Raw genomic sequence first — 15,490 nt, 5'->3', positions numbered from 1 at the left:
AGGGATGATGATTCCACCACTGCTCTGGGCAGCCCTTTCCAATGCTTTACAGCCCTTTCCATGAAGAAATTTTCCCTTATATCCAACCTGACCCTCTTCTAGCACAGCTTGAGGCCATTCCCTCTCATCCTATCCTTGTTCCCTGGGAGCAGAGCCTGAACCCCCCGTGGCTGTCCCCTCCTCTCAGGTTTGTTAAACCAGCTTTTTAACTCCAATTCAGTTTCTGATGTGTTTAAGGGCACAAAACAGTAAAGACTGAAATTAAATACACCCACCCTGCAAGCTGCTCTATGGGATAAATAGGGTAGAAGCAGGGAGGGGGGGAATGAGCTGCAGCCAGAGCACCCAAAGCCAAGAACAAAGAAACCACATCCTGATGAAGAACAGAGAAAAGAGGATACCAAGGGCTGCATATTCCTTTACTGAACCCCAAATCCTTTGTACAGAACCACCAGCACATGAGTTCACTCAAACCAAAAAGTTCTTAATCCTATCTTCCAGTAATCAGGCAAGAAAAAGCTAAAGCATACTAAATCTTGTTTTTGGAATGAGTCTTTATCCAAATGCCCTGGAAACACAGTGTGTAAAATCTGAATACCTGTGGTGGAAAAAGAATGCCATAGTGCACACAAATAATTATTACAAAATTGTTCTGCAAATCCAGTCATAGAGAACTATACGCTTTCTTTGGAAGATTATGGTATTTTTAGAAAATTGCTTGAAGCAGCAAAAATTAAAAAAATAAACCAAGCAATAACAGAAGTACGAGAAATCTCTACCTCTGTGTTTCCAGAATGTGCCTCAGGATTAAGTTAGGAAATTTGGAACTACTCACTTCCTCAGCCAGACATGTATAATGAATTCAGAGGTATTAAAGTCTCTCAGCATCCCTGCAAAGCACAAGCCACTCACAGATGAAGCAATCCGGGTGAATTTTGAGTATGGGACTTGCCCAAGATTAAACAAGACCCACAGACAGCTAAGACTATTCAATGTCTCCCAACTTCATGTTAAGACTTCCAACATCCTATAAATCCTCCTGCTATCTTCCATCTGTAGCAATAAAAATAAAGCTATGGTTTAATTTGAACAAAAAGGGTTTTTTTCATCGCTAGAAACAGATAAAAAAATCTGTAAGCTTAGAAATACACATTTGGCATATGAAAAATGGGAGGCTACCTACAGTTACTGTCTGGTAAGATGCAATTGAACTGATAAAATTTCAGTATTGGAGTCAGTGAGGGATACCAAGGGAAGATGATGACACAAAGAATAAGAGATCTTAGATATCCTTTGTAATAATTCATGCACAGATATCACCTGCATGGAACTGAGACCTGAGGCACTGAGTTCCAATGGAGCTTGGCAGAATATCCACATCCTTTCTGAGGAAGATCTTCCTCTGCTCTAGGTCACACCAATGTCACACTGACAGATTCCTACTCTGAGAAGATCTGCATAGGTTAAGATTAAAATAACTGAATTGAAAATTAAGAAACTTTGAAAATGTTCCTTCTCGATACACACCATTTATCTCAGTCCAATTAAAATGTGTACAATACTTGTTAAATTCTCTCATGCCCCTCAGAAAGTTCACAGCAGAACATTCATGAAGCAAGACACAGTTCGAAAGTACACAAGAATAAAACATTTACCACCTGCTCAAAACTTCACAGAAATGTAAAAGATATTCTTCAGTTCTGGTTGCAAAAGACTGTCACATTCTTCTTATATGAAAAATGCACAAAAGGAATCAATGTCAGTAAAGGGACCAATCCAGATTAATTCATGGACTCTGTTCATTGCTTGACACTCCCACAGGCACAAAGTGTTCCTGACACAATTCTGGAATCAGCACAGGAGAGGGAATGGGCAAGGAAGGAAGAGGATGGGAAAGCTACAACAAAGTAAATAGATCTGTACCAAGTGGATTCTTAATTAACTCTAATAGTGCAGTGTTTTATGAAACCACTGAAGAGCTCAGTAGGATCTGGGCCCCTCCTCACTGTGGTGTGAGGCCCTGGCACAGGGGTTCCAGAGCAGCTCTGGCTGCCCCTGGATCCCTGGCAGTGTCCAAGGCCAGGTTGGATGGGGCTTGGAGCCACCTGGGATAGTGGAAGGGAGTGGAATTGGATGATCCTTACAGTCCCTTCCCACTCAAACCATCCCCTGATTCAGTGAGATGTACCAAGCCACCACTGAGATCTGCTGGCTTCCCTTCCTCTTGGCTTGGTCCAAAGCACCAGCAAGTCAAGGAAAGCTGCATTTCCTCATGTTTCGGAGAAATAAAACTTCATAGCCCTAATCCAGTCAAACTGGCTCAAAGAAAAGAAGGAAGGGAAGAAATAAACTAATTTCCAAGCTGACTCTAAATTTAAACAAGCTCATTTCCTGTCTAGTCTTTCAGAGATAAAGGTCACAGAGCAGGGGATGGGTACTGGGCATGCAGGGGCATATTCTGTGCTGGGTGAGTCCCAGAGGCACTGCAGGATTCAGCAGGTATTTCACACACCCTGAGGCACTTTGCAGATGGCAATCTCCCCTCAGAGCCAACACCTTAACAAAGCCTGGGATTTAAACGGGTAAAATTGGAGCAGTTTGTTTAAAGAGGCAATGAATCACAGAACCCCAGAATGATGTGGTTGGAAGGAACCTTAAAGCTCATCCATTGCCACCCCAGGGACAACTTCCACTGTCCCAGGGTGCTCCAAGCCCCATCCATCCTGGCCTTGGGCACTTGCAGGGTCCCAGGGGCAGCTTCTCTGGGCACCCTGTGCCAGGGCCTGCCCACCCTCACAGGGAAGGATTTCTTCCTAATATCTAATCTAAATCTCTCCTTTTATAGCTTCCCCCGGTCATAAACTTTAAATTATAAATTTAGAACCAAGAAAAATTACTCTCCAGGCAAAATATTATATGTCCATAGAGGAAAAGAATTTTTATCATCCCTAATTTTTCTACATCAAACCGTTCCACCTCGCACGCCTCACTCCTTCCTCTCACAGGCAAATGAAGGATTCCAAAAGGGGATGCTAATCCTGGTGGGAACTCTCCACACTTACATCACGGGAAGTGGTCAGGTTGTGGCTGTTCTCCCCCAGGAATGATTTGATGCTGTGCATGATGTTTTCTCTGCGCTGCTGCCGGAACCTCTTCTCCTCATCGCACAGGGCCATGCTGAACCGCAGGTCCGTGGAGGAGCTGTTTGGGAAAGGGACAGGGGGCTCAACTCCACACAGCATCACAAACATCCCCCTGGGAAACCAGCAGAAAACCCTCACCCGCTTACATAAGGTGAAATTAAATGGTATTTTTCATGTGGCACCATCCATCAGCTCTGAAGTGATGGAGGCAAAGTGCAATGTGTCTTTAAGACATGCATTTTTTATAGAACTCATTAAAAGCAAGTCATTAAATACAGCAAGCGAGTTCTGCACTCAGATACAATTATAAACCTACAGCACAGATCATCCTGGCACACCACAGGAAAAACTAGGCCCTTTTCTCTGTATTTTTCTCTACATTGTGGGACAAAAAAATATACACAAGGCTGCATAAGGATCTTAGTGCTGTATTTAAGGTACAACTTCAGCTGCAACTTCTCACGGACAGCAAAAGAGCAAAATCCACCCTGGAACCCACTGAAAATCATACAACAGTGAAATGGATCCATTTAGACTAGATTCTACCAGATTGGTAGAATGGATCCATTTAGATTCAGATAATAATTCCCCAGATTGGTAGAATGGATCCATTTAGGTCAGATAATAATTCCCCAGATTGGTGGAATGGATCCATTTAAGCTCAGATAATAATTCTCAGATTTTTAAAACAACTTATTATGCAATAAAATAACAGGATTAAGAAAAGGGGTAAAAAGAGTCCCTAGAAGCAATGTTCCATGAAGATATCCACAATCTGCAGGGATATCAGGGAATAGCAGCAGAATTTGATAAGATCCTTTACATTTCAAAGCCTAAGAAGAAGACACAGCCAAGCATCTTGTGTTTATTTAATGTCAGAGATATGAAATGCTTGTAATGTACAAAGCCTGGCTGGTTCAGGGTGGTCTCAAGGACCACCCACAAATACATTTTCCTAGTACAACATGATGAGCAGAAATAATCCCTGGGGGATGTTTGTCATCTGGAGTAATCAGGAAGTAACTTGACTATTGCAGTGCTCAATGCTTCTATTTATAGCTACAGACAAAAAATGACTCCTTAAATTCCTTGCTCTCAGAAAATCATTTTTAGACTTGAAATGTATTGTTCTGATTATGCCTTAATATGATTTATGGTCTTTCATCAGTACAGGTGAAGAATGAGGAAGAAGGACAGCTAGACAGGGAAAACAAGGGTAATAAAGGTGGGAAATAAAGGCTTAGCTTTTACATGGAGAACGCCTCGCCCTAAAGCTTCACCTAAACCCTCACTGTGTGGGGTATTTACATTTAAATACATTTTAGGGGCAGTTTTGTAACAGCAGCTGAAAGTTCATGTGAGGGGCCAAGTTGCCAGAGAAGGTAAAACAGCGAGGATGAAGCTGCACCTGAGTGAGGTGTGTGGGTTTTTTAGAAACAAAGCCCTCGAGAAGGAAAGGCCTTCACATAAACCAGGCTGGGAGATCTACGTGGGATGGCCTCGCTCCTGCAAACATTTGGAAGGGTCACACCTCTTAGTCCCAGTAAGGGACTAATAGTCAATAACAGAATTACAACATGAAAATAAACCAAAGTTGTAAAATCTCCTCACTTTTGCAGTACCTGGTATTTCTATGCTACAACAAGGATTTTTTGCACTCTAGCTCACATGTTTTTAAGAAAATCCCAAAAGGTGGGACTCTTGGGGTATCCTGTGCAGGGCCAGGAGTTGGATTTTGATAATCCCTGTGGGTGCCTTCCAATTCAGGATATTCTGTGATTCCATGAAAATTTGAATGAACAGTTCAAAATTTAAAAAATCCTTTGCTGCTGGTATATTTTCACCCTTTAAAAAAAAAAAAAAAAAAAAAGAGATACTCACCATACTTCCAGAGACAATTCCAAAGTCATTTCTGTGACCTAAACAAGAAATATTTAAATATGGTTACACCACTTAGAGAGGGAAAACTCACAAACACACCCGGAACATCAACTACTACTGTCGGAACTTTTCTTTCTTTCCTCTCCACTTTTTTAAAAAAGGAGGATATTTTTGGCACATACAAATGAGATTCTTTTCTATGGATTATTTTTTTAAAGCACATGGTGTGATTCCAAAATACACCACTAGAATTGAATACAGTGGAAAATGTTGGTAAGTGCTGGCTTTCATTCCTCAGATCCTACTGTCTTGCCTTTCTTGCATTGGTGACCCCTTTCTGACAGTGCAGCTCCTCTCTGCCCTGAGGGGATCTGATGCTCTTCACCCACTCATGGCTGGCAGGAGAACCAGGGGATCACATCTAAGTGCCACCTGCATGAGGGAATCGCTGCTCTGTGTTCCACAGGAGCCACCAAGTGTCTCTCCACAGCTAAATATGCCTTAATTAGCAATCAGGAAGGGTGATGGCTTACAACTTGCTGGAAAATGCAATAAATGTCACTGCACAATGGCTTCACTTGCCAACCACACTGAACTGCCTGGCCACGAGCTATGGCTTGGCCTCCTCTGCCTTTCACAGAGCACTGAAAGGGTTGACTGCAGGCAAGAAGTTAAAAATTATGATTAAAGCACCAATTCCCCATCAAGCACAATCCAGGAGTACTGGCTGTGGAACTAAGAATAGAGAGGTATTTTCACCCTCTCTGTGCAATGGCCTTGCTGGTACAGCCCTGGAGGAGTGACAGACTCAGACTGTCCTCTACATAAAACCAGATTTTCCTCCTCAGTTGGGGCATGTGAGCAGCAGGGATGGAGCCACAACACTCCAGACTGAAGGTCTGCCTGAGCCTGGGACAGCAGTGAAGGATCTGGGATGCACTCTGACTCTGACTCCCACAGGCAGACCCAATTCCTGATACGGGAATTGCAAATGAGGCCGGACATGAGCAAGGTGGGGGGAAAAAGAAACAACGGGCAGAGAAACAACAAAGGGAGGACATGAAGAAACAGAGTGAAGAGTCACTGAGGAAGCACTTCAAAGGCAGGGAAGCAATTACATTACAATCCTCACCTGGCATTACTAATTTAGAAAGCACTCTTGAAACCATGCAGTGATCCAATGCTTATAACAATGTATGCACATGAAAGAAACCCTTGGAGGGAAGCATTCCAACAGGGAGATATCATGGCATTTTCTATACCTTATACAGACTGCCACAGACATTTAAGGAGTATTATTTCATTCTCAATTTCAGGAATTCTATGTATACATTGTCTACATCAGGCTCAACCTGACTTCATCTCCCCTTAACTATTTGCTTACAAATTTCAGAGTGCATTTGCCTTTTTTGCACTGTTTTTTTCCCCTATGACTCCTTACAAAGCTTTATTGAAGACTGATGATAAATTCATGCAAGGCAATACCTTACATTAATGGCATGAGCTTTGTTAACTGTGTTTGCAAAATGTATTCATCAGTTCCTTCCCAATGCCCCACCTCATGCCTGGCAGAACCAGGACCTGCTCTCAGCCCAAGCTCTGGAAGCCCAAGAGTTACTGAAACACTTAGTGAAATAAATATGCAGAAACTTTAAAAAATGCTGTTATTTTAAAAAGGAAAAATAATGGAGGGTATCAAAATTCCAACTGCCCTAAGGCTATGCCAAAGGAAATGCTAAACTTCACATATTAAGCTCTCTGGTTTCCAATAAGTAGGCCTTTAACCAGTTATTTGCTGTTAACTATACTTTTGAAGTCGTATCACATGGAAAACAGCAGAGTGGTGACAAATCAAGATCTCTGATGATACAATAAACCACAGCCCAAACCAGAAATGCAGATGGTATTTATAGATTTCAATATGTGCAGAACAAGCTCAATTCCACCCAGATTTAACAAGTTTCCAGGAGTTAGTGTGGGCAGACAAGCCCTGTTCAAGAGACCCTATCTGATTTGCAGACATGTTTAAAGGGAATAATCCAATTACTGCATCACCTGCATCACTGCATGTTAACCAGGTCTGTGTTACAACAAGCCACTTCCAGAAAGTGAAACATGTAATAATGAAAGAATTCCTGCAGCTTTCTGGAAGCCACAAGCAGCAATAGGAGGGGCAATGCACTGACCAGCAAACTCTGAGTAACCTCACACTAACTGAGGGCATGAAATTAAATTGCATTGAGTGTGGAAGAAACTGCTTTAGGCAGAGAAAGTCCCAAACTAGACTTTCAAAGAGGATTCTTCCAGCAGGAACACCAAGGCATTTAGTGGCACTGCTTTGCTTAATTCTCCTCTCAGCAGGTCTGTAAGAAGATAAATAATTAAGGCTTAAAAGTGTCTTTAGGCTCTGTGTTTCTCCATGGGCAACAGTGAATGCTCAGAAAACTTCTGACCAGGGCAAAGTCATGAATGCACAACTTACATTATTGAAAGTTAACTGGACCTCCTTCTTCTCTCCCAGTTTCAGAGATGAGATGGGAAACGTAGATGTGCCAAGAGTCTCATCCATAACATAGTTGGCATCCATGAGAGTAACCTGAAAGAGATATCTGGATATTCAATTCCACTGCAAGAAATCCCTTTTTAATTCCATCCAGCCTATGCCTGAAGTAAAGAAAAAAAAAAAAAGAAAAAAAAAAAGGATGGGCCTGTGTCACTGTTGAGGCAGGACGGTAATGAGAAGACTGACTCAGAAGGCTGTGAGAGTAAAAACTCCTATTTATTCAAAATACATTGCTCTTTTATACGGAGCTTCATGAGGACCAATACCACTGGTCCTGAAGTGAAAATACGCCACACCATTGGTGCAGAGTGCTTGATGCACAGTGATAGAACTTAACTATAAACAACGTGAAAAACAAGAGAGATAAAGAATTATTTACATTCTTCTCCAGCTCTTTCCCAGGCTTTTGCCTGGCTAGAAATTCTCAGTTTCTTTCTTTGACTGAATCTGAGACCCACAGGCCTGACTCAACCTAGTCAACCTAGCCCAGTGCCAGCTCACATTTCTTTTAAACCAGGATAAATGGAGGTGGCACTTCAAGGAACTGAACTGCAGGAGTACACCAGGATTACTCACAATGGGATTTTCATCTCGGCACCTTTCTGGCAGCAAATCTCACCATCTTTCTAATCCCTTCTACATATAGTAGAAGCAAAGCACAGTACCTTCACATTTCCAGTCAGTAAAATTTCCCTATGGAGAAACTTGTATAGTTCTGTGATACGCCAAAAAAAGCAACTTCTCAGAGGAGATGGAATCCACATACCCCAGCCTTGACTCTACAGACCAAAATTGTTACAGCAGCAATTTGGCAAAGGGTGCAGCATTCCAAATTACACAAAGCTGCTCTCTGCATCCAGCCAGACCTTCAAGTCTCTTCTCATACCCTCCGTGTTGGAGCAGAGACCTTTCCAAAATGCGATAATATGCAAAGAAGGATGTGGATATGGCAGAACACCACTCTATGCTTTTGCTCTAATCCATGTGGATCTATCTTTAGCAGACTTTTTCCCCCAGTGGCTTCTTTCCAAGCCCTCAAGTAAGATATACAGAAAGAATTTCAAATTCTCATTTATACGGTTTTTATTAAATGAGATCTCCAGACTAATTTGATTCATGGGCTCTTTTTCCACTTTGTGGCATTATATCTTCTAAAATATCACATGTTCTTGGTTTGGACTGTATCTTTTGCAGAAAACAAAAGGAATCAAGATTCAATCACTTGAATAATTAGTTGCTACATCTGGGATCAGCCTCTTCTCAGCTATAAAGAATCTTCTTCATCCTGTGCCACAAGCAACCCTTTGAAATTATGAATTCTCTTTGTTTTAGGACAGAGCTCATTATTTTAATGGCATTTACATTGCTCTGTTTCCTTGCAGAACTTTATGCCCATTCCTGCAATCTCTAAGTGCTGTCTCTTAAAACCAAAAGCAAAAATTTCTCAGTGGGATTTTGAAGAGCTGCTAACACTTCAGAGGGCAAACTGCACTTGGGATAGAATTAAAGATGCAGACTGAAACAATCCAAGGAGTCACAAGGACTGTGGGGTCTGAGATTCCGACTTCACAGAGGGTTTGGGTGGAGAGGTGACTTTACATATTTTTGAGACTGCACTCCACTGCAGAATCCAAAGGCTCTTGCCTACACTACCAGGTCCACAATTAAACATTATTGAATGTTATCATTTATTCTTTGCAGGCAATTATCAGGGAATTTTATTGCACTATCTCAGAACCAGCAATAGCCTTTAGTTATTGTAAAGACACATTTCTACCTATAATCTACCTTGGTTCTTTGTGACTGCAATAATTTTATCCTTTTCAATACCCTTCAACCAAATTTTGTCCTCAACAAATTCCTAGGGAAGCTGCAAAGTGTAAGGGAGCTCAGAGCAGAGCCCAGGCTCTGTTCCAGGAGGCCCAGCAAGGGCACCAGAGGAACAGGCAGGAACTGATGCCCAGGAAATCATTGTGAATTCCCTACTATCCTTTGTCTCTAGTGCAGGATGCACGGGACAGTTCTCCATGATCCAGCAAGCAGACCATGGGTGTAATGCTCGAGCTGTAGAGCCTTCCCCAGGAACTTGTAGGAAGCACAATTCCCTTTCAGACCCAAGGTTTGATGGTCACAAGCTCAAGGAAAACCTTCAAAGGCTGCAGCCTCTGTCCCAGATGGCCAATTTAGACTGAACACTGGGTCAGAAGAGAGCAGATGGCAGGGCCATCCTCTGTGAAGAACAGAGCTCACAAAGACCAGAGCTAACCTTAAATCCTTGCCATGGCCATTCAGAAAACACACCCAACATTCAGCTCTTGTGTGCAGCCTCTATAGTGCGACACACTGAGACTGAACAGTGGCTTGGCCAACAAGGCTGCACATGGAGTGTGCAGAAGAGCTCTGGGTGGGCTCCAGGAAAGGAGGACACAGCAGAACCAGCCTTTTGCTTTGTCTCCATGGGCAGAAAATTGACTTAAGCCTCACCTATTCCCTATCTGTAGGAGCTGAATCAGGGTAGGAAGCAGGCAGCACTCTGCCGCTGATGTGAGGAATAACAAGCTACTGTCCCTCAGGAGCTGTCCCAGAGATGACTCACAGGCATATCTTGTAATGACTCTTCAGGCTACTCCTTGAATAACTCAATTTATCCAACACCTCTTGCTTAGCACCAGCTAAACCCAGGTTTAACTTTTAAAACAAAGGGGCAATCTTGAGACTTCAGATGCCACACATAAGCCACTGTTGTTTTACCCTTCATCTCCCCAGCCCAGCCATGGATTTACCTCCAGAACATTCTCCAGATTGGGGTCCAGAATGAACTCAAAGGTCTCGTTCCACACGGGGTTGATGTCATTGTTGAAGTGCTTGGTTCTCTTCCTGCAGTCGGGGGCAGTGGGGATGAACAGCTCCACGTAGGGATCTGGAGTGTCAACTGTGGAGCAGAACACAGGTCAGGCAAGCCTGGGCTGGAAAAATTGATACAATTCTGTGAAATCACAGATCCCCTCATGGTAAGGGACAGAAAGATATGCAACTCTTTAAGTTACATAAATGTAATGACAAAAATGATACACCTATACAAACAATCTCCTCAAAAGAAACGTTAGGCTTTTAGGAGGGGAGGGGAAAAGCCTTGAGCAAACAGAATGGCACAGGGACTAAGTTTATTTGGAATATGCAAACATCTGCCAAGGAGTGGTGTTTTTAAAAGCTTTTACTTCTCCCTCTCTTTCTAGCCTTTAATGGCTTTGGCTCGTGTCACAGCAGCAAGTATCCCACAAAACAATGAGAACAAGCAGTTTGCTGTGGGGTTTGGATCCTCTTTCACCTTGGCTGATTTGGGAGTGATGGAGGAAATCAGTCACAGCATAAGTAGCACTCAGTTCTGAAATACTGCCACCACAGTTCTGGGGAATCGCCACAGGATGAGGACACCTCATTTACAAACCAGAACCCCGATTGGAAACACAAATATGGGAACTGCAGCTGATGGCAATTAACAGGGGAGAAAAGGAAACTGGCAAATCCCATCAGATGTGCCTAAAAATAGCTATTCCTAAGAGCACCGAATGCAGCCCTAAAAATGCACTTTCTAACAAGTTAAAGCATGCAGGGGTTTTCTGTACAATGAAGGGGGGTTTTTTTTGTGTCAAATGGAGCCAGGTCAGATGCTTCCCAGGAGAGCAGGGGAAATTATTTCTGTGGTTGAAGTGGATCAAGAAAAGCCTCCTGCTCTGCTGTGGCAAAACACCCACGTCTTTCCAACACTGAAACATGGAATCACAGAATATCCTCAGCTGGAAGGGACCCACAAGGATCATCAGTGCAACTCCAGACCCTGCCCAGACACCCCAACAATCCCACCCTGTGCATCCCTTGGAGCGTTGTCCAAACCCTCCTGGAGCTCTGGCAGGCTTGGGGCTGTGCCCATTCCCTGGCCAGTACCCAGATTAAATCTTATCACGAGGAAAAGCAAATTCAAACATTCCTCCTTGTATACATTTTAAGTCTAAAGATACCTTTTTTCAATAAAGGCAAATTTTAGAACATTGGGAGTTCAATAAGACCTTATCCATGAGATTCCTGAGGTCCAGAATCACTTCTCCCTCCTGCTGGGAGAAGAAGGAAGAGAGGAAAACGAAGAAGTCGGATAATTTCAAATCAAATCAAATCAAATGTCTTTTGGGGAAAAAACCCTGACCAAACAATCAAAAGAAAAGGCTTTTGGAAACCACTCAGGAAGTTCTGAATGTGTCCCCAGGCAAATCCTATTCAGCATTATCCTAATCCAACTCATCAAGGAGTTTTCCACTGCACTCCATACCTGTGGGGCTCAGCTAATTACTACATTGAGGTGGTCTCAGTGCTCTTTGAGTAATGAACAAGCAGCTATTTAAAGTAGGGGATCAGTGTGGAAAGGCTTTAAATAGCAACTTTTATTAGCTCCTGAGGAATTATGTCTGATCTTGTCTCTTCATTATGGGCAGGGGAACTGGGGGATCAAGCCCCAAGTCTTTCCTCATGGGCAGATGTTCCAACTTGCCAACTTTTTCATTCCTTTCAACTACTACATAAAGCTCTGCCACAAAGAAAAGGATAAAGAGAAACAAGGCTCTTTGAAACTAAAAATCCATGAAGTGACAAGGTCTTGCTAAGTCTTGATATCCAGCACGACTTGGCAATAAACACCCAGGGTTGCTCCGCTAAAAGACTGAAGTTGCCTATAAAAACCTGGATTTTAGACAAAATCCCAATGGCTGAGCAGAGTTCTGGGCAAAAGATCAATGCCTACTACCTCCATTCAGATCAGCCCCAACTCTTAAAAAAATCTAATTTTTCTTACCAACACAAACAGCAAATGGTTTCCTATCCATATTTAAAATCCCAAAGCATGTAGAAACCCCAGACCCCTGTCATGCAGATCCATTACTAGCTTTCTATCAGGCAAACCCTGGTAAGTGTTGAAACAGAAACTAAACCCAAGGCACGGATCAACTGAACTTGGAAATATCAGTCTTGGTAGTTCAGTATTGCCAAGTCACCTCACTCCATCTCTTCATTAGCTTTTTAACCCAAGGCAAAGATTTAATCACCTGCCCTTTCATGTTTAAAAGTTTATTTGGAGCTTTTTCAGTTAAGAAAATAAAAATTCATTCTAATTTCCTTCTTTAGATGAAGAGAAAATATACAGGAAGACTGCTTGCTCTGATTAAGATAGTGCTGTAAGCAATACTAAAGACTTCTTTAAGATATATTATACTAATCAAAATCTCGCTCCTTGGATGGGGACCAAAAGCTACCAGCAACCTGGCAAATAACACAGAAGTACTCACTTAATGTATTTCAAAACACTGAAGTTATCAAATGTACATTAAACAGCCATCTTGCACTCTTAGCATTGGTGTTTTTATTCCTGCCTGGGCTTCTGCTAATTGATTTGCCAGGTAGTGTTAAAAAAACCTAAGCTGAAAATGTAACTAAAAATACCTTGATCAGCACTGTTATCACAGAACCCCAGAATGGTTTGGGTTGGAATGGACCTTAAAGCCCATCCAGTGCCACCCCTGCCATGGGCAGGAACATTTCCCACTACCCCAGGTTGCTCCAAGCCCCATCCAGCCTGGCCTTGGACATGCCAGGGATCCATGGGCAGCCACAGCTTCTCTGGGCACCCTGTGCCAGGGCCTACCCACCCTCACAGAGAAGGATTTCTCCCCAGTATCCCATCTAACCCTGCCTTCTGGCAATGGGAAGCCATTCCCTGTGTCCTGCCCCTCCATCCTTTGCCCTGGTCCTTCTCCAGCTCTCCTGGAGCTCCTTTAGGCACTGGAAGTTGCCATCTATACTTTGATTTTAAAAGGAAGAATCATTATGGTGTACGGTCAAAAGCTGATGTTCAGCCATGAAAAGAGAATTATCTATGTCTGGAATGATCTCTAGCTGGACCTGATGACCCTAAAGGTCTTTTCCAGCCTTAAGGATTTTGTGTAGGGGCAGCACTGTTGGGGAACTGGTCCTTTGTTGCAGCAGCCACCTGGGGGAATTGCACTCGTTCCCAGGACATTTCTGAGGAAAGCAGAGTTTCTGTGCAGCTCAGCCCTAAGGCTGTTCCTTATGCAAGTGCTGCTGCTCCATCACCATTTCTCAGAAACCAGGCAGGCTGAACCAACAATTAAGCACAAGTATCTCAAACCCCACCTGCACTCTAAAAAGCACAATTAAGGCTTTCAGCACTGATGCAAAGGGTCCTGCAATTAGCAGCTTGGAGGTAGATGAAGTCTTGGGTAATTAACAAAATGTTGATGATAATTCAGATTTACAGCCCCATTCCTCAAAGCTCCAGGAGCTGAAGACACTGATCCAAAAGCAAGAGCAGAGTCAGCATCCCCTCTGCTGGCTTTAAACTGCTGCCTTGGGAATGGCTGAGAGGTAGAAAGTAGGGATTCACTGACTCTTCCTCATCTGGTTTATCTCCTGATTAAGTCATGGCTATAGTGGCTATAGGATTCTCCCTTTAAATTACATTATGAATCACCAAGTGAAACACGCAGTGGACAATAATTAGGGTCAAACATTTTCACAGTGAAAAATGAGTAATGCTTTAAGCAATCTGGCTATTAGGGAAACCTGTAAAATGTTCTGCAATGACTGGAAACCATTTGATCTTATGTTATTAGTCTGGTGAGATGGCAATCATCAGGCCTCCATATTCATATGATTAATATTTCAGATCTATTCTTTATATTTCAGTCATTTTAGTTACTTCAACAGCATAATTACCATAAAGAAATTATAGAAAGCCTGTTCAAATATAATACTGAGATACACGTATCTATCTCAAAATAAAAAGTGGTAATAACCCTTAATTTATCCACCATTAAGTGTAATCCCATTGATAAAAACTTACTATGTTCCAAATGACCATCTTTGTGTATTTCCCACCATTTTTTTGGCTTGCTGCACCACAGTACAACTTGTTTAGCACATGCAGCTGAGCAGCCTGGCCGAGGTCAAGCCAGTAATGGGAATTGCTGGATGACCTCTTTCTCCCCAAAGGGGAAGGAAGCTAAATAACAACAGAATTTCTATTCAAATTGTGAATTTTATGGGGCCTCACAGTGGCATGGAAATATGAGTTGATGTCTCTGCAATGGTCAGGAGAAAAAGTTAATGAGTTTTAAAACCATAGGTTTTCTCACTTTCATGTGATTTTTCAGTTTTTAAAAAGGGAATTCTTAAAAACTGTACTTAACAATAGCTGTCCCTCCAACCATGGAACAGATACTTGAGATGCTCCAGACAAATCCATAGTCTAGCAGTAATGCAGATGCCAGGAGACCTGCCAGAAGGCCACAGCAACCTAAAAACCCCAGGAGCACTCACTGCTTCTTGTGTTTAAGGCACCACAGGGAATGCCAGGGCTGGTGGCTTTGGGGATTTAGCAAAGGGGTGATGCAGTGGCAGATTTCGTGAGCAGAAGGTGACTCCAAGGGAAGTAAGGCAGCTCTGAAGCAGCAGCTATGCTATGAGAAATCCTGGGATTAGGTAACACCTTCATTAAAAATTATTTGTGTCTTTTATGACACCGCTTTTCATCTCTGGTGTTACTTCAGTGGAGGAAAGAACCAGCTCCCAGCACAGGCACTGCACTATCACCCAGTTCACTGGTGCAGGACACCATTGCTTTCACTGATCCAGCCTTGAAAACTCCCAAACAAGTCAGCTTTTGGTCAAACCACACCTGTAGAAGTTCCAAGAGGAAAGAAAGAAATACTGCCTTCTCCAGGTCATCTGCACAGGCCCCTTTGCAGACCCACACTGAGAAGTGACTGGAGCATTAAGCAAAATAACATTTTTCTAGTAGTCTGCCATAGTCTAAGGGGTTTAGGGTTTTTAAATGGAT

General features: G+C 42.7%; 1 protein-coding gene across 4 annotated transcripts in view; it reads right to left on the bottom strand.

Moving 5' to 3' along the window:
* Window positions 1-15,490, bottom strand: part of PLA2G4A (phospholipase A2 group IVA) — a 70,224-nt gene that overhangs the window by 23,533 nt on the left and 31,201 nt on the right. For all 4 annotated transcript variants that reach the window (XM_072932732.1, XM_072932733.1, XM_072932734.1 and 1 more), the window contains 4 exons: window positions 10,371-10,519; window positions 7,507-7,620; window positions 5,025-5,062; window positions 3,063-3,201 (listed from right to left, as the gene is read on the bottom strand). In XM_072932732.1, coding sequence (XP_072788833.1) covers window positions 3,063-3,201; window positions 5,025-5,062; window positions 7,507-7,620; window positions 10,371-10,519 — 440 coding nt within the window. The remainder of the gene's footprint in view (window positions 1-3,062; window positions 3,202-5,024; window positions 5,063-7,506; window positions 7,621-10,370; window positions 10,520-15,490) is intronic.

The sequence above is a fragment of the Taeniopygia guttata genome, chromosome 8 (genome assembly GCF_048771995.1).
Source record: "Taeniopygia guttata chromosome 8, bTaeGut7.mat, whole genome shotgun sequence".
Classification (NCBI taxonomy): domain Eukaryota; kingdom Metazoa; phylum Chordata; class Aves; order Passeriformes; family Estrildidae; genus Taeniopygia; species Taeniopygia guttata.
Note: the sequence above shows the minus strand (reverse complement) of the source record. Positions and strands in the feature narration are given on the sequence as shown.